Source organism: Monodon monoceros, unplaced genomic scaffold, assembly GCF_005190385.1.
Source record: "Monodon monoceros isolate NGI ecotype Baffin Bay Population unplaced genomic scaffold, NGI_Narwhal_1 Super_Scaffold_16, whole genome shotgun sequence".
Classification (NCBI taxonomy): Eukaryota; Metazoa; Chordata; class Mammalia; order Artiodactyla; family Monodontidae; genus Monodon; species Monodon monoceros.
Window position 1 is genome coordinate 13,740,328 of NW_021703772.1, and position 24,860 is coordinate 13,765,187.

A 24,860-nucleotide genomic window follows, 5' to 3' on the forward strand; every position below is an offset into this window, starting at 1 on the left:
GCCAGTTTCAGGGAAACCTTGAAATTCTTATTCTCATTGGAAACTTACCACAGGACAGTGGCAGTCTATCAGACGGCGGATGTTCTTTCTCATAATTGTCTCCATGAAAGTCTCTTCGTGCACACAAAGCTGGCCAAGCCAAGCTCATCTCACATCTGGCTGAACAGGGAAGTGGCTCATCACTTCCCAGGGCACTGAGTTGACCCAGGGCATTCTTAAACATCCCTCTCATAAGCTTATCAGCATTTCACGGATGCTGTGCCCGTCAAAAACTTCTCATCTCCTCCTTCCTTTCCACATGACTGCTCTGCCACTGTGTGGTACTCAGATGTCAAAAAGACGACGAGAAGGCGGACTGTCAAATCCACTCCTGAGTCTGGGCTCACGGCAACACCAGATGCTTCCGGTCACCTGGGAAATCACTGTGACAATAGCTACATATCAAGTTCAAGGTCAAAGTGAATTCTCAGCAAATGCTGCAAAAGTAGAATTTCTGAGCAGCTGCTTAAATAATTTATAATAGCAGAGTGTATGCCTGCTTGAAAAGTGAGACAAGATTTCATGTAAGTGACATTTTTCTATTACGTCTTAGAGGGTAAGGCATGTGGGTACCTCCACACGTGGTCAAGTGATGATAATGCAGTCAAAATCCCTGAGTTCTAATCTGACCTTGCCCATCCTCTGTCACTGAATTAAACTGAAGTTTCTGACAGATAAAGAAGCCACATGTCAACCCTACACACCATATTCTAGCAAGGCACGATTTTATGTCCAGAAAAAGGACATGATGTGTCATCATCTATTTGAGATGGATGGAAGGAAGGCACTTGGTGCCAACTCTCCATTCTCTGGAAAGCAGATGTGCTAATGAAGTTCAAGCTCCTTTTTTAAACCTTTGCCCACAAATGTGGGAAAAGCCAAAGACTGACTCCATTCCCACAGTGTCAACTCACGCTGGAGGCTGGAGGCATGAGGTTTACTAGCTGGTGTAGAAGATGAGGGAATTAGCTGTGTGGATATCTAAGGGGAAGCACTTTCAGTCACAGGGACAGCTGGGACCAGGGTTGTAAGGCAAGAATGTGCCTGGAGTGTTTATGGAACCAAAAAGGCCAGTGTGACTGGGGTTAGGGCAGAGTGGTGGAGCAAGGGACTGGTAGCAGATGAAATCAGAGCGGAGCCAAAGACAGGATCACATCAGACCTCCTGGGTGACCCATGTGGGGACTTGCCTTCTACTCCCATTGAACTGGAGGATCACTGAGGCTGCTCTACAGATGACTGACTGATACCCAAGTGTGTCTCAGTATGTTTGTCTGGAACCACCTGGGCATGCAAATCTACCTTTTCAACTGTCAGCTTGATGAAATCTAAATACAGATCAAGTATTTCCAATGAAAATTTAGTGTCTGAATTGTGACAGGCTCTCAGTGTAAAATGCACACTGAACTTTAAAGACAGCATGAGAAAAACTATGTAAAATATCTCATTAGCAATTTTTATATTTATTTGCATGTTGAAATGATCATATCCTGGGGCTACTGTGTTAAAGAAAACATGAAAATTAATTTGTTTTCTTTACTTTTTTAATGTGGCTACTAGAAAATTTGTAATGATGTATGCAGCTTCCATTTTATTTCTATTGTTTTTTTAATTTCTGCTACTGTTCTAGAACAATTGTCGTAAAACTTAAGTATGCATAAGAATAATCTAGGGACCTTCTTACAATGTGATTTACCAAATCTACCACAAGAGAGTCCCAACAGGTCTAGGGTTGGGCCTATAGACCTGCATTTTAAGCAAGCACTCCCAGGTGACGCTGAGGGGTCTGAGGGTCCCTGCTCTAGAAAAAGGGCTCACAGTCCTGATTTTGGTAGTTCAAGAAAAAGGCCTAAAGTGCCATCAGGGAGTCATAGTGGCAGTGGCCGTAGCTCTTCTAAATGCCAACAACGCCCTGCTATGCCATCCTTCAGCCTGGATCCCCAAGCAAGTTTCTTGCTTGGATTATTACCTGTCAGCTACTGCAGTGGTCTTCAGACACTTTTTTCCTCTTGCCATTTGGACTTCCCAGAGCATGCTGTTGGAATTTTCCTTCAACCCCACTCACCACTTCTCCGCCCTTCTTATAGGACCCTATACCCCATCTACCCCACTATACAAGTCAGTTCCTAAAGCAGAACTCTCTGAGCCCAGCCTGTCCGATTACACAAGACATCCATCCACACCCTTAGAAATGAATCATGAGTAATTATAAAACCATAAATCCTAGCATTTATATAAAAATGTACTAATTCTGAACACCTTTCACTCATATATCAAATTTTAAAACTGCTATGACAACTATTAAAGACTAAAGCTAATTTGGTAAGAAAAAGATTCCAGTTCTCACTAGTCATTTGACTTAATTGCCATTTGACTTAATCAAACATCAACAAAGTCCCAAGAAAACGTAATGTCAGATCATTTAAATAAATTTCTTTCACATTATTTATTTTTATTACCTAATTTTTTCATTATGGAAATCTTTCATGTAACTATAGGATTTTTTAAAATTCTTATAGCATATAAGGGTAAATAAAAATCATCCAAAATCTTACCACAAAGAGATAGGAATTGTTTTCCTTTCAAGGCATTTCTTTCTAATGCTTTTTACATGGTTTTGATTTTACTCTATAATATATACTACTTTTTCACTCAACATTTTCAGTTTCAGAATACTATTATGTTTTAAGGCTCTATCATATTTTATTTATTTATTCTCCTCTTTTGGACACAGGTTATTTCCAATGTTTTGCTATTAAAGTAATGCACAATGAGCATCCTTTTATAAAAATCTTTAAATATTATTATTTTCTTAGGTAGAGTCTAGAAGGTAGAATTTAAAGGTCTACAGTGAAGAATTTTTTAAATATCCTTGATACTTATTGTAAAACTGCTTATCAAAAAGACATGTCATTTATTAGTAGTATTTGCATTAATTTTATTCATTTTTCCAAATCTTTGCTAGTTTGTTAGGCCCTTCCTAAAAAAGCATTTCATTGCTTTAATTTGCAAAATTACTAGTGATATTGAGATTCTTTCACATTTTTTGGCCATTTCTATTTCTTCTAGGAATTATCTGTAACTTTGTCCTACCCGCAAATTCACCAGTATTTGCTGTTTTCATCTTTATAGCTTCATACTCTATTGAATAACTTAATAAGGCAAAGACCCAACAAATACGCTTCATTTTCACATAATTCAAGCCTATTGTCTCCAGGTGATCTTTAGAATGATTTCATCAATTTCTTTTTTAAAAAAAGAATTTGTGCTTTCACTAAACCTATAAATTAGAAATTCAATTATGATTTCCTTAAAATATACAGTCCTCTCACCAAGAGCATATTCTCCATTTTCTTAAGTTTTCTATCTCAGTAAAATACTAGATTTTTTTCTACAAACTTTTTAAAGACAATTCCTGAGTGATTTTATAGGTGGGGAGCCTATTGTTAGTGGAATACTTTTCAATTATTTTATTCTATATAGTTATTAATAGTACTTTGGAAAACTACTGATTTTTAAATATTTATTTTGTAACATAGGAGTAGATTACAAAATAAAATTTTTTATTCACTTTCTTGGACTTTCTAGATATCAAACTGTCTATAAATAATAACTATTTTGTCAGTTTCAACAGTTATACAATTCCTGCTTTGTTGCAGTGAATACAATTTCAAGAATGGTCTTTACTGCCCAATTTTATGGGATATTTTCTACAGAAGACTTTACAGAAGCTATGCCAGTATACTCCAGGCTAGTCAGATGCCTTCAGGAGAATGCATTTAGACCTGGACATCCTAGTTCAAGAGGTCTTTCTACAAATGGAAACATGTTCAAAGAGAGCGGCCAAAGTCCATGAACCCACATTAGCTGACTAACAGTTGAAAAAATTGGGATGTTCCTTCTGGTGAATAGAGACTCATTAGTACATGATGGAATAAGAATTTTCATTAAAACAAGGATTAGGCTTGTCACATAACCTCTCTAAAGAGAAGAACTGGGAACAAGCTACATGGAGGCCAATTTTTGGCCAAGTAAATAATTTTAATTAAAAAGTAAGTAGTATACCTTGGTAGGAACGGGACTTTCCTACAGGGGAAATACTTAAATATAGGGTCAATAATCCATTACAGAGATGTTGTGGAACAGATTTGAATATCTGGTAGGTGGTTGGACTGGATGACCTTTAAGACTCATCTTAGTCCATATTCCATATTTCCACAGCCACTTCCATAGCTTCTAGCCAGTTTGGCACACAAAAGTTTACTGAAATTCATTTAAATACAAATAGAAGTAGTATATCAAAACAGCCACATTGTTTTTTTAGACTGACTTTTTAGTAAACACTTCATAAAATTTAAATACATATAATAATTCAGTATGAATAAAAAAGGAGTAATACTTTCTCCAATCACTCTCACCTACGGCCTTGGATCAATCAACCTGCCTATCCTATTTATTAGGATAAGCAAAAAAAAAACACATCAATATACATAAAAACATAAGGGAACAAATGCGCAGGGAAAACTATCACCATGAAAAATTATCTGATCATTTTTACTCTATTGCAAAAAGACATTCATGTTTAAACATGAATTGAATTTCCAAGTGGTTATAGAGAATATGTTATCTAAGATTCGTACTTTTCATTCCCAACAAAGAAACCTCTTCAGGAAATAGGTAATGAAAGCTGTTAGTGTTCTTCTCATTCAAGATTAATGTTTAACCTGTATCTTCTTACATTCCCAAAATAGCTCTGGGCAGTATTTGCCCAAGCAAACACTCTGAAACCAAATAACAGAAAAATGCTTATAAGATAGAAACCTACTGAGAAGTAATTATCTGGTCCTTGAAATTATCTTAAGGGATTTAGGTATAATTATCAACGTCTCATTTAAATAATCTCACTGCAATTCATATGACTTCCTCTGCTAGCTACCCTTAATCAAGAGGTGTCAAAATTAATAATTTACCCAAAAAGTACAGAACTATGATATATTTTACAGAGAAGACAAGGAATAATTCTTATGTGCCAGTTTTGATGTGCTCGTGCCAGTTGGTGATTCTATGAGACGTCTGATCCCAGAAATAGCAACAGAGAAAAAACTTGAGTGGCTGGTAGGATGGTGAGTTCATGACAGAAGCAAGAAACTCTGTTCCTCACTGGAAATTTCTGGAGTGTCCTCTGCAGACACAAAGCAATATTCTAGAACTGTGGATTGATATGAAATGAAAGATACAAAGAAAAGCTCTGTTCTGAAAAACAAAACCCAGAATGAATAAGTCATGGAGATCCTTTACCTCCCTAGACAGCCTAACTCCCCAGATGCTGAAAGATGGCATAGAGAAGAGTGACACCTATTGTTCAGGAAGGTTTATGGGTGGGATCAACTTGCTCCACTGAGTAGATTGTGCATTTGGTTCATGAGCAAATGTTGATCTGTCTCCCTAAAAGAACAAACCAGAGCGACCTGAAAAGAGGCAATGGAAGCAAATATCCAGCTCATGAGAGTTATCCAGGAAATGCAGGCAGAGATCAATAAGCTGGAGAAAGAGAATCAAGCCCTCCGGATGAAACCGACTTCAAGTAGTCAGAGAACCCCAGGCTCAGGGGGAAAATCAGGAGATGAGAAGGAGGAGGAAGTCACAGACCTCAGTAAACTTGCAGAAGTGCTTGGACAATCTCCAGCAGCCTTTCATGGTGGTGTTTCCACTGGTACGGCCCCAGCTGTGAGGGAACACCAAGGTACCGTATGTCCATAGCTCTTTTGGGCTGTGCTCACCTTTGCAAATATCTCCTAAATAGTAGGTTTATTGTGCCTCTGACATAACTGTGCAATTTGGTATTACAGTGGTGAGTTCCATCCTTTTTCTCCTGGTAGATTAGCTTTGAATCCCTAGGGAAAAAATTTCTTTAGCATCTTCAAGCAACATATTTTAACAACATTGAAACTATCTCCAGATAGTCCTGGAAAGATAAGGATGACAGATTTGTGGAAATCAGTCATATTAGAAGTAATGTTTTTTTTCCTTTCTTGACTTCAAGCATTTAAATGCTACATAATGGAACACCAAATGGGTACGTGTCAAATGGCGTGCTCACTTATTAACCTAGAACAGTATTGCATAATAGTTAAGTATATGGATATTAGAATCAGACAAATACGGTTGCCAGTGATCTGACACCAGTTAGCCACTTGATTTAGAGCTAGCTCTGAGAAATCTTTAACCCTCATTTTGTTCATTTGGAAGTGTTATAGTACCTATCTTTTACATGGTTGTGAGGATTGACTTTAATGATAAACTAAGTGCTTGGTATAGCACCTGGCAAACACACAACAAATGGTAAGTATTATTTCTTATCCGTATTTTACAAAATTTTTACTGTCCTTTATGAACATATGTTGCACATAATTCAACTTACTATACAGGTTGAAGACTTCAAGAATAAAAGGCAATGATATATTCTAAAAGAATCAAATCTCTCACCCTTTATGGGAAAGAATTTTGACTGTGAGGATTATACATTAAGTCAGAAATCAGGAGAGTGAAAAAATACATTCTTCATTTAAATGAGTGCTTGCCTACATACAGTATTTTCAAATAAAATTGATATACATAATTAAATACTCAAAGCGCTTAATATCCTCTGTCAAAAGATTCAGGCAATGCCATTTAGAGGCGCTGAACAGCTTGGCAATTGGACATGTTCTATTGCCAGCTGGTTTTTTTCTGTTAAAGAGGTCTCTTTCTAGTATGGGTCCCTGTATTTCAAAGCTGGGAACAGATTCCAATCACAGTCTTTTCCCTTGTTGTCAAGAACAAATCTGCATCTGAGTTATTCTGTCTGTTGGTTATTTAGTAAAACTGAAAGAGTAACCTATAAGGAAGTTAGACCTTCTCCTGGTGAAAAAAAAAAAAAGATATGGACATGTGTAGTATATCCTCCCCCAGGCTTCCTCCACCTCTGAATTCTTGACATTTGGACTGAATAACTCTGTATTATAGCAGTTTGTCTCGGACATTGAAGGATGTTCAGCAGTTTTTCCTGGCTTCTAAACACTAGTAGTACCTGCCTCTCCCCCTTCAGTTATGACCATCAAAAATGTCTTCAGACATTCCAAATGTCACCTGGAAGACAACATTTCTCCCAATTGAAAACAACTGCCTTACTCCAAAGGTAAACAACTCCTTCAAATCTATTTTTCATGATGCCTATCCTAATGCAAAAGTAATTTGGGCCTCAGTATACCTAGTGCTATTCTAAAACAAGCATTAAACTGGTTAAAGAACAAAGAGTATTACCCTTTAAACCCTGAATTCAGGGCCTGAATGCGATCAAATTTAAAGGAGGTTTGAATATTATTAAGAGCTAAATACACAACTGATAATATACATTTTCAGCCACTGAATGGTGACCTCCAATAAGAATATAAGCATTAAGTTGGAAAAGGACTAGTGAAAAACATTTGGTGACATTTGGGGAACTCCTGCCAGTTGCACCAATAAAACAAAGAAGGAAATACGATTTAAATTTGTGCTTAGAAGCCCAGTTGAGTTAATTTAAGTGATATTTATGTGTGTCTTACATGTGATGTTCTATTATGAAAGTGATATAAGTAGAAGGAACATTGGCCTGAGCATGAAGAAACCTGGGTTGTAGTATCAGTTTTGTAATAGTTGGTCAGTGCTGGGTAGCTCACATAAAATTCCTGATCTTAGCATTATCAAGTAAAAATGAATGGGTTAGATGCCTTCCAAGGCCTATTCCAGCTATAAAATTCTATGATTCTATGAATGTGACATGTTTTATGATCACTCTCCTCATTTGTAAAATGGAGAAAGTGATAGAATCTATCTCATAGGGCTGCTGAGACGATTAAATGAGGTAGCACAAGTAAGACTCAGCATGAGTTACTTGGTAGCAGTTGTCGTCACATCATTGGATAGGTCGGAAAAATATTATTTGACTTAAGTTTAAGTTTTTTATTAGCAGTCAGTAAGATATTGCTGATATCAATCAAAATTCATACTTGCAACTGAATGCTAGAAATGTGCTGCTAGGGAGGAGATTTAGAGCTCATCCCCTTTTCTTACTGTTGAGGCTACGAGACCCAGAGAGATTAAGCAGCTTGTCTGATCCTCTTGAAAACAAAATAATATAAACCCATTCTTTGAGAAGGAACGATATGAAATCAGAAGTGTGTCTCACTTTAAGAAGGAACAATTAAGGGGGGCCTGGAAGCGATCACTTGAGACTAAATTCTCCTGGAAATATATGTAAGAGTGTGCCAGCATTTGGTAGGTATGAAATCCAACCCGTCCATTACAGGGATGTTGCCCTCACCCCTCCTGCCCTTTGCAATCTCACCTAGGCTCTTTTAGGGAAGAGATAATCTGCTACAAAGAAGATGCAAGAAGCAATTCTTTACAGGGAAACTCCAGCATTCCCTTCAATCTGCTCATACCCTTTGCTGGCAAATAAAGTGCATTTGAAAGTAATCTTCGAATTGGTGCTAATGACCCTGTGATGCTCTGTGGAATATTCTTTCCCTTTTATTGATAAGAAACTAAAGGATACAGATTATTTGTGATCCAGGGACATAAACCAAAAGCCTATATGCTGATCTGTCAAGCTGGAGTAAAGGTCCCAAACAATAAACTTTGCTATTATAAATATAATTTCCTCTGTTGTACTTTCCTACCATTTGGTATAGAGATATTGTTTTATAATCCACTTAAACAGAAACTTTTATGTTTGTCAATAGTCATAAACCTGTTTTTAGATAATTATAAAAGTGATATATCATGGCCAAAGGAAGTATTCAAAGATAATTTATGAATAGTATTTGCAGTTAATTACTTCAGATAGATTTGAACTTAAACTCCCCCACAAACTCTTGCTTAAAATATGACCTTCTGGGCTTCCCTGGTGGCGCAGTGGTTGAGAGTCCGCCTGCCGATGCAGGGGACACGGGTTCATGCCCCGGTCCGGGAAGATCCCACATGCCGTGGAGCAGCTAGGCCCGTGAGCCATGGCCGCTGAGCCTGCGCGTCCGGAGCCTGTGCTCCGCAGCAGGAGAGGCCACAACAGTGAGAGGCCCGCGTACCGCAAAAAAAAAAAAAAAAAAAATGACCTTCTGCTCTTCCAAACTATGAAAAGCCAGGGCAGCCTCCACTTTTTGTAATGGCTATATAATTTGCTGTCTGTGCTCTGCAGACACAGGCCACAAACTTCAAAAAGAGAAAATTGTGCTTCCAGCCCTCTTTAAACCTAAACACGATGCTGCACTTTCTTATACCTTCATGCTCGTTAATGACAAAGCTATGATGAGAAAGAATAAAGATTCAACCAACATTCGCTAAGTGCTCCAGAAAATGGCAACTAACCCTTGAGGTCAGTGTCATTAACCCCAGGGGTAATAGCTAGATGTCTAAGTAGAGGTTGAATGACAGGCCCCAGGTCAGTTAGCACAGTGTTAGAAGTGAGACGCAGACAAATCAAGACTCCCTAAAATAAAGCTCTTTTATTCAAGGTGCTTTCATTACAAGGAAAGGAGATAGGATTTACCTCAAGGAAAGAGTTTATTAGCAGACCCTTATGGACAGAAATTGGGTTGGAAGCCCTCAGAAACTAAAGCCATAAATCTCTCAGTCTCTCTCAGGAGAACTCCTGTTTCCCACAGAAGGCATCTTTACTACTACTTCTTTTTTTTTTTTTTTTTTTTTTAATTTTTTGGCCGTGCCTTGTGGCATGCAGGACCTTAATTCCCCGACCAGGGATGGAATCCATGCCCCCTGCAGTGGAAGGGCGGAGTCTTAACCACTGGACCACCAGGGAAGTCCCAAGGCATCTTTACTTCTTTCCATGTGTCTGCCTTGCTTTCATCTCTCATTCGACAGGCATCCTCATAACAACTGTCCTAACTAAAGCCAACACACACATTTCAGGACAGTTGGGAGCAGCCAGTTCAATTATTTGTGGCTATTCAAGTGATGAGGGGCTGTGGATGAGCACCTTCTTCTAGAATGAGGAGAACTTCCAGAGCTGCATGTCTAGAAATTCATGTTCTTTGCATTTTAAAATCGTGTTTTATTATCTCTATATGTCCAGCTCTCTGTTCATATCCTATGTTCTCAGGAAGGTCTTCCCTGACCACACTATTTAAATAGCCTCCAGACCCCCTCCCTCATCTGCCTCTATCCTCTAGCCCTCATCAGCTTGATTTGTCTTCCTAGAACCTACCACTATCTGAATTTTATCATATATTGTTTGTTTATCATCTGTCAGCCACACGAGAATTTTATGCAGGCAAGAATTCTGTGTTGTTCACTCCCACACCCCATCTCTTAAAAAAACACCTGGCTCATGGCTGGCACTCAATAATTTGCAAAATAAATCAATGAATGAATGTCTTTTATGCAAAAAAATAATAATCTAAAAACAACAGCTTTGGTTAGTTCGTTTAAATGAAGTATTTACTACCAACACAATCTTCCATTTGTGGATGTCATTAAAAGTAGAATTTTTAAACTTGAATTTTGTGTCTCCTGTACAGGCAATGTCATGATTGTTAGACGCTATTCCATTTCCTCACCAACTCATTTGTTAGCTGCAAATGATCCTTGGAAAGCTGGGAAAAAACATCCAAATCATGGAATTCTAGAAGCTCAAAGAACAGTCAAATCACTGGAATGTTCTTCAATTAAGAAGCAAGACAACGAAGAAAAGATGTTTGCCCCAGATTCTTTTACCAGCAATGGTTCCAGCCAAAGAGCCTTTCCCAAGCATGGTTTTGGTTGCAGGTAATATACAATCTGTCTCAAGATAGTTTATAGTTGAATGCTGTGATGGCTACTGAGACGTTCTCCTGGATAAGCCAGGTCTTATCTAGTGGAAGTAATAAAACCAAGTAGGCTATTAGGCCAAGATAACTTCCATCGTACTTATGTCTGTTTTGAGAACCAAAAGAAAGAAATTTATGTGAGATCAAATGGTACCCTCTAATAGATGCCTCTAATAAGTGGAGAACCATCAGTCTTCACTTACTAATCAAGCATTAATTATCATACTCTGAGCTGGTCGCTGGGGATCCAAGATCCTGCAAAAGCTAAATGTTATGTTCAAAGCTTTCATCTAGTGACAAAGACGCACAAGTAAACTGAACACTGCAATAAAGAGCGTCTCAGGGAGAAGGCACAGTTACATTAGGAGCTGAACAGAGAATTCCTCTCTGAGAAAGAACTGTTCTTGTGGAGGAAGGCGCCTTCATGGGCTTATGTGAGTATAAGACAGGACTCTTTAGGCATAAGCCAAACAGGCCAAGAGACAAAGAGGAAACTGACCTGTTCTGCAAAATACATGAATTGGTATTTAAGGAGTTATGAGCAGGCTGCAAATGGGAGGGGCTGAGGAAATATTTGAAAAGTAGGCTGAGAATCTTTAAGAGGAAAGTTGGCCAGTGGCCCTTGTAGTGGGTAAAGCCAAGGGCTCATTCGGAACAAGATTGTCACTGTCAAGCACCACTGTGTTAGAGCATCACTTCCCCTCCTCCACAATCTGCATTTCTACCTCCCAATTCCCAGTTACGCCCTGACTATCAAAAGTATATACACATCTTGTTTATGTTTTCCTTTGCTGTGGAAAAGCTTTTAAGTTATGTACTCAACATAGGAGCACATCAATATATAAGGCAAATGCTAACAGACATAAAAGGGAAAATTGACAGTAACACAATCATAGTAGGGGATTTTAACGCCCCACTTTCACCAATGGACAGATCATCAAAAATGAAAATAAACAAGGAAATACAACCTTTAAATGATACATTAAACAAGATGGACTTAATTGATATTTATAAGACATTCCATCCAAAAACAACAGAACAGTTTCTTTTAAAGTGCTCATGGAACATTCTACAGAACAGATCATATCTTGGGTCAAAAATCAAGCCATGGTAAATTTAACAAAACTGAAATCATATCACGTATCTTTACTGACCACAATGCTATGAGACTAGGTATCAATTACAGGAAAAAATCTGTAAAAATTACAAACACATGGAGGCTAAACAATACACTACTTAATAACCAAGAGATCACTGAAGAAATCAAAGAGGAAATAAAAAATACCTAGAAACAAATGACAATGAAAATACGATGACCCAAAACCTATGGGATGCAGCAAAAGCAGTTCTAAGATGGAAGTTTATAGCAATACAATCCTACCTCAAGAAACAAGAAACATCTCAAATAAACAACCTAACCTTATGCCTACAGCAATTAGAGAAAGAAGAACAAAAAACCCACAAAGTTAGAAGAAGGAAAGAAATCATAAAGATCAGAGAAGAAATAAATGAAAAACAAATGAATGAAATAATAGCAAAGATCAATAAAACTAAAAGCTGATTCCTTGAGAAGATAAACAAAATTGTAAACCATTAGCCAGACTCATCAAGAAAAAAAGGGAGATCACTCAAATCAACAGAATTACAAATGAAAAAGGAGAAGTAACAACTGACACTGCAGAAATACAAAGGATCATGAGAGATTACTACAAGCAACTCTATGCCAATAAAATGGACAACCAGGAAGAAATGGACAAATTCTTAGAAATGCACAACCTTCCAGGAAGAAATAGAAAATATAAACAGACCAATCACAAGCACTGAAATTGAAACTGTGATTAAAAATCTTCCAACAAACAAAAGCCCAGGACCAGATGGCTTCACAGGCGAATTCTATCAAATATTTAGAGAAGAGCTAACACCTATCCTTCTCAAATTCTTCCAAAATATAGCAGAGGGAGGAACACTCCCAAACTCATTCTATGAGGCCACCATCACCTTGATACCAAAACCAGACAAGGATGTCACAAAGAAAGAAAACTACAGGCCAATATCACTGATGAACATAGATGCAAAAATCCTCGACAAAATACTAGCAAACAGAATCCAACAGCACATTAAAAGGATCATACACCATGATCAAGTGTGGTTTATTCCAGGAATGCAAGGATTCTTCAATATATGCAAATCAATCAATGTGATACACCATATTAACAAACTGAAGGAGAAAAACCATATGATCATCTCAACAGATGCAGAAAAAGCTTTCAAAAAATTCAACACCCATTTATAATAAAAACCCTCCAGAAAGTAGGCATAGAGGGAACTTACCTCAACATAATAAAGACCATATATGACAAACCACAGCCAACATCATTCTCAATGCTGAAAAACTGAAACCATTTCCACTAAGATCAGGAACAAGATAAGGTTGCCCACTCTCACCACTCTTATTCAACATAGTTTGGAAAGTTTTAGCCACAACCATCAGAGAAGAAAAAGAAATAAAAGGAATCCAAATCAGAAAAGAAGAAGTAAAGCTGTCACTGTTTGTAGATGACATGATACTATACATATAGAATCCTAAAGATGCTACCAGAAAACTACTAAAGCTAATCAATGAATTTGGTAAAGTAGCAGGATACAAAATTAATGCACAGAAATCTCTTGCATTCCTATACACTAATGGTGAAAAATCTGAAAGAGAAATTAAGGAAACACCCCCATTTACCATTGCAACAAAAAGAATAAAATACCTAGGAATAAAGCTACCTAAGGAGAGAAAAGACCTGTACTAGAAAACTTTAAGACACTGATGAAAGAAATTAAAGATGATACAGATGGAGAGATATACCATGTTCTTGGATTGGAAGAATCAGCATTGTTAAAATGACTATAGTACACAAAGCAATCTACAGATTCAATGCAATTCCTATCAAACTACCAATGGCATTTTTCACAGAACTAGAACAAAAAGTTTCACAATTTATATGGAAACACAAAAGACCCCAAATAGCCAAAGCAATCTTGAGAAAGAAAAACGGAGCTAGAGGAATCAGGCTCCTGGACTTCAGACTATACTACAAAGCTACAGTAATCAAGACAGTATGGTAGTGGCACAAAAACAGAAATATAGATCAATGGAACAGGATAGAAAGCCCGGAGATAAACCCACGCACATATGGTCACCTTATTTTTGATAAAGGAGGCAAGAATATACAATGGAGAAAAGACAGCCTCTTCAATAAGTGGTGCTGGGAAAACTGGACAGCTTCATGTCAAAGAATGAAATTAGAACACTCCCTAACACCATACACAAAAATAAATTCAAAATAGATTAAAGACCTAAATGTAAGGCCAGAAACTATAAAACTTTAGAGGAAAACATAGGCAGAACACTCCATGATATAAATCACAGCAATATCCTTTTTGACCCACCTCCTAGAGAAGTGGAAATAAAAACAAAAATAAACAAATGGGACCAAGGAAACTTAAAAGCTTCTGCACAGCAAAGGAAACCATAAACAAGACGAAAAGACAACCCTCAGAATGGGAGAAAATATTTACAAATGAACCAAATGACAAAGGATTAATCTCCAAAATTTACAAGCGGCTCTTGCAGCTCAATATCAAAAAAACAAACAACCTAATCCAAAAACGCGCAGAAGACCTAAATAGACATTTCTCCAAAGAAGATATACAGATTGCCAACAAACACATGAAAGGATGCTCAACATCACTAATCATTAGAGAAATGGAAATCAAAACTACAATGAGGTATCACCTCACACCAGTCAGAATGGCCACCACCAGAAAATCTACAAACAATAAATGCTGGAGAGGGTGTGGAGAAAAGGGAACACTCTTGCACTGTTGGTGGGAATGTAAATTGATACAGCCACTATGGAGAACAGTATGGAGATTCCTTAAAAAACTAAAAATAGAACTACCATACGACCCAGCAATCCCACTATTGGGCATATACCCTGAGAAAACTGTAATTCAAAAAGAGTCGTGTACCGCAATGTTCATTGCAGCTCTATTTACAGTAGCCAGGACATGGAAGCAACCTAAGTGTCCATCAACAGATGAATGGATAAAGAAGATGTGGCACATATATACAATGGAATATTACTCAGCCATAAAAAGAAATGAAATTGAGTTAACTGTAGTGAGGTGGAGGGACCTAGAGACTGTCATACAGAGTAATGTAAGTCAGAAAGAGAAAAACAAATACCATATGCTAACACATATATATGGAATCTAAAAAAAAAAAAAAGGTTCCGAAGAACATAGGGGCAAGAATGGAGTAAAGACTCAGATGTAGCAAATAGACTTGAGCACACACTAGAGAAGGGGAAGGGGAGAAGATAAGAAGAAGGGGGAGAAGAAGAAGGGGAGAAGGATAAGGATAAGGGGAAGGATAAGCTGGGACGAAGTGAAACAGTGGAATGGACATATATACACTACCAAATGTAAAATAGATAGCTAGAGTTGCTTTGCTGTGCACCTGAAACTATCACAACATTGTTAATTGGCTATACTCCAATATAAAGTTTAAAAAAAAAAAGAAATATAGCTAGTGGGAAGCAGCTGCATAGCACAGGGAGATCAGTTCGGTGCTTTGTGTCCACCTAGAGGTGTGGGATAAGGAGGGTGGGAGGGAGACGCAAGAGGGAGGAGATATGGGGATATATGTATATGTATAGCTGATTTACTTTGTTATATAGTGGAAACTAACACACCATTGTAAAGCAATTATACACCCATAAAGATGTTAAAAAAAAAAAGTGTATACACATTTGTCTCCTCTGAGGAGAAGGAGGAAAATCAAGAAATAGGGACCTGGTTTCACGATTAACTTATCTGGGGAAGAGAAATGGAACAAATATAGTTGGTGAGAGAATGAGTTATCTAATTCATCAGTGGCAGGAAATTAAATCAAAGGGTAACCATAATTAATAGGTCTGCAAGAATTCTCACAAATATTGGAGAGAGCACTAGACTTCCCACTGGATGTGGGATACAAAGGTTGAGCCAGTTTTATTTGAATTTTACAAGGCAGCATGAAAACTGTGTTTCATTTGTAGAAAGTTCTATTATAGGAGCAGAGAGAGGAACCTGGGTCAGGAAGGACAGGCAAAGAAAAATGGAAAGGTCATCCCAGTGGAGCAAAAAAGACAAGAAGAGAGAAGAAATCATGACTACAGAGAAAACTAAAAGTAGGGAAATCAGTGAGGATGGAGAAGTTAGCAGGATCCATCATAAAAGTCCTTCTATGGAATGCTAGGAATATGTGCTTTACCATTAATTATTGGAAAGCTACTAAAATACGTCTTTATGAAAATTTTCAAAATACATAAACATTCAGAAACTAATATTACAAATATCAAGATATTCATCTGCCAGAGTTTTATCATATTTTATCCAGATATTTTTATATATAAAAGAAAAAATGTTACTAATAAAGAGAAAAGCCCTATATCTCTCTTCCCCTGTACTCCTGAGGGGCAAGTGTTAACCATGAGGTTTTTTTCTATCCTTTCAGTGTTTTTTTTGCTTTCATTACCCACATCCATTCATTCAGCAAATACATCTTAAGGGTGTACTACGTGCTGGATTCTAGGCACTGAAGATACAGCAGGAAAAAAACTGTCAAAAATCTCTGCCAACGTGGAGCTTTTTCCTTTGTAACATAATGATCAATAAACATGAAAATACAGGAAGTGTATATTATGTTAGACGGTGAGAAAAGTAAACCAATCAAAGGAAAAATGAAGGGTTTGAAGAGCAAGCATTGTTGAAATTTTTTATATCGTAGCCAGAAGATACCTCACTATCTGAATAAAGAAGGGAGAGAGAGAGTTCTGGGGATACGAGCAGGGGATTGGAGTGGGTAGGTGGGGGCACTCTCCAGGCATTGAGAACAGCAAATGCCAGAGGCCTGGGTGGGCCCACGACTGGTGTTTGAAGAAGGGCAAGGTGGCTGGCACTGAGTGCAGTGAAGGGAAGAAGCGAGACAGAGAGAGAGAAGGCAGAGAGCTAAGGGTGGTCTTTCACTCCTTTCCAGTGATTCTGGATTTTTTCTAAGTGAATTGGGATGCATAATATACTGTTTTCATTTATATATATATATATATATATATATATATATACACACACATACACATATACATATATATGGAGAGAGAGAGAGAGAGAGAGAGGGAGCTCAGTTTTGAAAAGACTATAGAAAAACAATATAGAAAGCAAGGGGACCATGTTTAAGGCTAAAAAAATAATTTAGACAAGAAATGATTATTTCTTGGCCAACGGCAATAACTGGATGTGGTTTCTAAACATTTGAAGGTGGAGCCAACAAGATCTGTCGACAGAGCAGATGTGGGATATGGAAACAAGAAGTGTACATCCAACCACTGTGTTCCAATGGCCATGTGTTTTCAAAGAGGGAGGAGGGAAGAAAGGCAGAGATGTACCCTTTGTCTAAATAAAATTATGTATATATAATATACAGTTACATAAAAGCACTAAATGTTCATTATTTTTAAATTGCTAATTATAAAATATTAATGTGATGTAAAAAGTATAAAAAGGAAAATCTTCCCTAATCCCATTACCTGAAAAACCACCATTGAGATTTTAATGGATATCTTTCCAGGTTTGTGTTTACATAGTTTATAATTGTAGAGTGCCTGCATTATAATGCTTTAGTTTTTGCACTTAAACCATTACAGGCTTACAGACCTACAATGCTAAACTGGGAAATATAGCGGTATTAATTTTCCCATTTCAATTTATATTATTTTCTATGGTAGTTTGGGGACCTAGCCAATGTTTATAATGTATTATTTTTCTGAAGCAAAATGTTTTCCAACTTCCAAGCTGCCAATGAATAAACTATTAGAACACAATCCATTTCTAATTTGGAATCTACTTTAATGTGAAAGATTGAGCCAATTGTAGAATTGTGTTAAAGCAAGAAAGTCAGTAATGGCTTAAAATCAACAGCTGGGTTGGCATAAAACCCAGTAGATACAGAGAACTGTTGAATAGGAATTAAGCTTTTTTTTTTTGTAGTACTTTTTTATTTTGTCTTTTACTTTCTCAGGGATTAACTAGTAAAGTAACAACTCATTACATTATTCCTGTAATTTTTGGGTAAATTCATTTCCTTTCTAATAGCTTTCAAAGACTCTTACAAAGATTTATCAAGAACCAATTTGTTTGAATTAGCTTTCAAATCAGTGAGACATTGTACCTAATTTGCTCATGAACTTTTCTATTATTGTACAAAGAAAGTATTTTATGGAATAATGCCAATGTTAATATTTCTAAGAACCAATGATCTCCAGAAACTAGAGACTGGATTTTAATTTTTTCCCTAATTTTGACATAGAAACCCAATCTTCTCCTCCTGCATTCAAGAAAAAAAAAAAAACCTCAGGCTGTTGAAAAGATTAGGGAAAAGGGTCCATATGGACAACTAAACTTAGAAATGATATTTTACTGATAGGATAAAACAGACACATTAAAATAAATACATTGTCTTCTTTTCCTAAGCAAAGTGGTTAAGAAGACAGCCTCTGGAATCAGATGGCTAAAGTCCCAACTCCATCATTTGCAAACAGCATGGTCTTGGAAAAGTTATTAGTCTGAGCTGTGCTGTAGTCTATTCTTTTGTAAAAAGAGAATCATAATAGCAGTTACCTCATAGTTTTTGTGAAGAATAAATGGGATAGTCAAGTGAATGCTTGCTAAGTGGCAGAGCAGTTATTATTTTATTGATCCCATATAGAACTACTGGCCTTCCTCCCAAGGGAGGGAGCAGATGTGTTCCCCTAGATACAGGCCACTGAATGCCATTCAGTGAAATTATGGTCTTATCTAATTAAAGAGAGAGAGAGAGATCAAATCTAGAGAAAAGGCAATAATTTTAAACACTGTTCTTTAGACTTATTCCTGGGAGAACTTTATCCTGGTTTATGTCAAAATTATATATAACACTGTTCAAGAGGAAAGGAGAAGTGGGCAAAATGAAAAGATTTAATCCCTCACGTAACACTGGGTCATTGCTGTCACTTCTCTCTCCCCTTATTGCTCAGGTGTGATGGATATTCCATTAATGCAAACTCCAAATTGATTGGGATTATAAAATAATTCCCTCAAATTTCTTCTTCATTTCAACTGAAGAGTTTTGATGTGCAGGACCGTTTGCCTGAGAGAACATGATATTCTCCAACTTTAAACGCCAAGCTAATAATCCTCAGACGTACAGACCCTGCCTCAAAATTTTTAAATTTTAGTTTTATCAGCGCTATTCACTGGGTTTAATCAAAAGGCCAATTCCAATATTTTTTCATGCATTATTATTGAACAACTAAACAAAAAAAATTATGATATATTTAAGGTGAACCTTTAACACTTTAAGCAATATTTGGTGACTTGCAAAAATAGTAAATGTTTTGTAGAAATAGTAAGTATTTTTGCATAAAGGCTCACTAAGATGTTTTATTTCTCTTTCCCTATTCTGCGCTCTTTAGGGACAAGATAAAGACAGTCAGTTTCCTGTTACCCATGAACATGTCTTCATATTCCAAAAACTCAAGTTCTTTGAAATGCTCATCAAATCAGACCACAAACCAGCTAAGTACCATTACAGAGTAGTATACGTAAGGCGGTGAAATTTAAGAAACAGTTGATTTCCAACATGTGGGAACACGAAGGCCTGGCTGGGTCAATGTCTTCCCCTGCAAAGACCTCTGGCAAGATGCTCAGTAAGATATACAAATATTTGGCGTTGGGTCAATAGAGTTGTCAGTGGACTTGGCCAAGAAATGGAAGCCATTACTTTATGTTGTTGTTGATGGGTGCACAGTGTCTGTGGAAGTCTCTCTATGCAGCATGTGAGCAATTAAACGTAATTAAATTAAGTTGCATGCTAAGTGTTTTGTATCTGTGCTATGCTGTCAGGAAATGCTGCTGTTCCCATTATGTGTCATTCTCCAGTTGAAACTATAACAAATCTAGAAAAAAAAAGTTCTATTTCTGATTATAACATAGAAGCCACAGTGATTATCCTTATAGTTAATTTGTGTGTTGATATTTCACTGACACAAGCTCACTTGGTCTTTTAATATCCCGTGTTACTGGCATGTAGACACAAACACAGCAAACTCCCACAGCGTATATTGTGGGCTCAGAGTAACTGTGGGCTGGCTAATGGCAAAGACACTCATCCTGGTTGGAAGGAGAGAGGAAAAGGTTCAAATGATTATTACTTAGGGGTTGAAAACCTCAGAACTCCCTCAAATCCTGAACTTCTAGTCAAGAGACCATCTCCTCCTCCAAGTTTACAGCAATCATGTTCTAATACCAGTATGCCTTTTAAACAAATATCTTAATGTTAAAATCTCCAGAGTGTTAAAATGCAGATCTGGGGACTCCAGACAGGAACAAGACAAGAAATTCACATTTTAAACAAGCCTTCCCAGGTGATGTCTTAAACAGCTATGATTACTATCCGCTATTGTAAATACTAAGAATCATAGGGTGCCCCAGATCTGATGCCAAGTTGAAGAAGCAGGGAAGCAAGGAAAGGGTATGAATGGTCCAGTCTATTTCTAAGAGAGGTTTTTAATCATCACAAGACAGACTCCTGGAAGGGAAATGGATGAATCAACAAATACCCTGAGGTAAAAGTCACATAATGGGTCAGATGCTTCCTTTATTTATGATATTCATTTAAGATTAACAATATTCTCAGCATTGTAACAGGTGTACAATAGGGCAAGGTTACAGCCAGAGGGGAAAGATACGAAAGAGGAGAACTCAAATGTCCAGCAGGGACAGACAAGTGACAGAAAGGAGAGGGGGGCTCTGGAGAACAGGCATATGCACACCCCATCCACATAGGGCTGCAACTACTCATGCTTGTGAGGCTGTGTGGGGAAGGGGACACTCTATTGTCACATGGTCTATCGTCCAATGGATGTTAAAATCTGGATTTTTATGCAAAATCTCCTGATTCATAAATACTGGCATTATGTTCAATTTTTAAAACATTGTGAAAACCAAATATGATTGTCTAAAGACCAGATTTAAGATACCAGGTAGAAACTTATATGTGAGATTTCTAGCTTTTGTGTTTTCTAGCTTTTGATTTTCTCTTGGTTAAGTTGATGAGTCATCAGCTAAAAGATGAACAGCAAGACACTTCCCTAGCATTCAGAGCTGTGTACTTTACCCAGAAAGAAGAGGAAAAAGAGAAAGAGGAAGAAGGAAGAGAAACCTCCCCATGATGAATTCTTAATGGTCACCATCACTGCCAATAGTGGCAGAAATTCATAACTCTGTGGGTGATGAAAGCCAAAAGTTAACAAATACATCAATCTATTTTCAAAGTACACCAACATCTGCCAGAGCTATTTGCTTTCATAAATTGGTCTCCGGCAAATGTCCTTTGACAAATAAAGACATTGAAACAAAGGAAAACATAAACAGTGTGTTCAAAATCAAATGGTTGGCCCTGGCAACTTTTCCAGCACCCCAATTCTGTCTGCTCTGATTTCCTTGAGCTATTTCTACTCCCTCAGCTGTGAATCTAGAATAAACTTAACCAGAAAATTGCTGTGTAGAGAGACAATGGGAAACATTATGGAGTTCATTTTATTCCTTAGTCCAAATTCTAGTTTACCCTCTAGAAAACAGATCTTAGGAACCTCGAAGTATCCAGGCAGGCACAATCATTGAGCCTGATGTTTTTACCACCAAAATAAAAAGGAAAGTACAGTAATACCTTCTGATTATGGAAAACATCACCCATAGAACTTAAAAAATATGATAAAGCAGTATAAGAGAGAACTATGTGGTTATTGTAATCCACATAAAATGTTCAATTATAGTCCTATTTTAAGAGACAGTTCTGCCGCCTGCAGTAGTACTTAATTTTTAAATATCGATGCAGAGAAATGTTCATTTATTCAAGCTGTGTTTGAAAAAGCATGTAATTGAAAAATACTCTTTCTCATACAGGAGTGAATAAAACACCTGTTGTAGCTTTAATTCTTCTTTGATTCCTGCTTTTATCATTAGTGCTGTAAGACAGTCAAAATATCTCATGACTACAATAATCTACTCACAATTAATTTTCTGAAACGTGAGAAAAGGAAGACTGAATTTATCCAGTCTCATACATACTTAGTACTTTGACATTATTAAAACTACTTTGAAAGTCGATCTTGAAACACAATTCTCCATGAACTCAGAGAGAGATTAAACTTGTTCCTGTCCAGGTCTTGCTAAAAGATAATTCTCTGTGGCATTCAGGCTTACATTCAGGAAATATCTCCTCATTTTACCTTTTCCTTTAATTAGAATTTCTCCTCCTGCAGGTCAACTCAAAATTCTTACGCTTGAGATGTCTGAATGTGAGGACCAATTAAAAGTCTATTCTTAATAATGATAACAAATTCATTCTGCCATCTGCTCAATACCATTTTATGAAGACCGTATACATTTTCGTTAAGAGTGTTCCAGAAGATACAGCCCCCCTCTGCTTTAGGGAACACAGTTATCAGTCTTAGTTTTACTCATTCATGAAAATTGTCCCTAATTCCTTCCATTAATTTCCAAATACTCACCCTTCCTCCTTTCTTTCCTCCTTAGTCTTGAGGATTTTTAATTCACACAGTTACCTCAGACCAGAAACTCATTTCTGATGGAAAGTTAAGGGGAACAAGCAAGACTATCTAAGTAGGAAAAAATTCACTCTATGAAACACCTAGAAGGTTCTTGGTCTTTGAAATAACATTTTGTCCAACAAACCCCATTGTTTAATATAAGAAAAGCTTTCAGCATTGAAGAGCAGGTAGCTGAATGGATAGCTCAGAAGTAAATAACTCTTTGGCCCAATTGCTACACCATTTAGTGCACTAGAAAAAGTAACTTGCTAAATGGCCTCTGGTCACGTAACAGTTAAATGGGCATCCAAGAAGTGAGCCAATGACTCCCTTCCTAACTCTATTATTTCATCTAATATGTGGCTGATTTTATATTGCCCGTCAAAGGTGTGGCCTTTTTCATCCTGGCCATTGGCTTTGGTTCTAGTTCTATCCAGACTGACTGTGGAAAACTTACATCACATCATCACACACAGACGCTTCCTCTCTTAAAACAGAAACTCCCTTTGGCCTCAAATCTTTTCTAAACCAACTCATTCAAGTGTTCCTCCCAAATATTTACTTTTTTCTCTCTCCAAGTGCTCTACATTTGTAGAGCTGCACTGAAGCTCATTCCTGGTCCCAGAAATCTAGCATTTAAACGATCTCAAGAAGCCATTCCAAGAAAAGCCAGCTCTCAGAAAACTGGAACTCCAAAATCGGAAAGTGCTTCGGCCCTCCCGGCCTTCTCTCCCCAGTCCCTGAAACTAAGCGGGTAGTGACAGTTCTCAACCCTGACTGCAGCATCAAATAAACCAGAGAGCATTAAAAATCCCATTTCCCAGGCTTCACCCTAGATGGGTTACGTCAGCAGCCCTGGGGATGGACCTTGTCATCAGTATTCCTTAGAGCTCCCTCCATGATTCCAATGTGCAAGCAATGCTGAGAATCACTGTTGTAAAGTCGAGGGGCTGCAAAGACCAGCCCTGAATGTCACAGATCCTGAAGAAGGCTGTGCCTTGACAGCACGGACAAGGACAGCCCTGGGCTCTCACTCCCTCACACCCATGTGATCTTAAGCAACATCACTGAGCCTCTTAAAGCTTCAGTTCCCTCATGTGTAAAATGGAGATACGCTGACATTCTCTGGCACGCGGAGATTTAATGAGCTAAAATATGTAAAGCACCTACTCCTATACCTAGCACCCAGTAAGCACTCAAGAAATAATAGTAATAGTGGTAGTAGTGGCAGTAGTAGTATGTACAGGACATATTCCTTGCCTTCAAGGAAAAGGTAAGCAGAGGTTTGCCCCCTCCCAGCCCTGCCCAGGGAGTTAGTGGCAGGCCACGCCGAGAAACCTTGTCTCCTGATTCGTGGCCCAGTAGACCTTCCACGGCACCACACTTCTGCCCTGATGACCTCAGCCCTCCTGTCACTGAGTTTGGTGGCTGCAGAGGATTTATGCAGTAAATAAGGCTGGACATGGCCCCAAAGCTCTTTCCCATAAGAAATATTATGTTTTAAATCTACTTCTTGAAAATACACTTCAAGAGTTCATTTCTTGCTTGAGAACTAGCGCAACTTCAGAAGGTCTCGATGAACTCGGAGCCATTTCTCATCAGCTGCCTTCTGACCACAAAGGACCTCGTCCCCACAGGGACCGCCACTGCCAGAGCCTCTGAGCTCCCGTGGAAACCTTGGTGAAGAGGCAACCACCCTCGTGAAGACTTCCAAGCCAGTCTCTACACCGACTACATTATGCTGATGAACCCTGATATCATTCTCCTGCTCAGCCTCCAAGCAAACTGGGTATAATGAACTGAATAAGTCAATAAATGGAATAGGTCAATGAAATCTATTCGGGGAGCAAAAATGACTTCAAGAGGGTACTGTTACAAGCAAACAAGTCCATTTCCGTCATTTTGGAAGGAAGTCTGCATTCAGAGCTTTCAAAAGAAGATTACAAGCCTTTAAGGTAATGGGCAATTCCACAGTTACTCACTCATAAGTATTTGGCCTGAATTAAATTTTGATTGGAATCCTATGATGCTATATGCAAAATGCTTTATTAACTGTGTATTCAGTAAATGCACATCTTCTCAACAGACTCTCCAGTTAAGGCAGACTGCGCTGAATGCCAATTCTCATCCTTATCAAACATGGCAAGAACATCCAGAAAGTCAAATGTCACTTACCTATTCAGCATCACATCTTGGCCTCCACACAACTCTTTGCAATGTTTCCTTTAGCGGTCTTGACTTGAAAGTGAGTACAAAAAGCGGTGCATATACAGGTCAAAAAGTATTCTGCTATTATGAGA

The 24,860-nt window shown here is 37.8% G+C and overlaps 1 protein-coding gene across 1 annotated transcript; it reads left to right on the top strand.

Annotated features, from left to right (window-relative positions):
- Positions 1-5,519: 5,519 nt before the first annotated feature.
- On the top strand, positions 5,520-23,318 carry LOC114897018 (putative coiled-coil domain-containing protein 195). The gene is made up of 3 exons (XM_029225626.1): positions 5,520-5,781; positions 10,595-10,841; positions 23,156-23,318. The coding sequence occupies exons 1-3, from the start codon at positions 5,520-5,522 to the stop codon at positions 23,316-23,318; spliced, it is 672 nt and encodes a 223-aa protein (XP_029081459.1).
- The last annotated feature ends 1,542 nt before the right edge of the window (positions 23,319-24,860 follow it).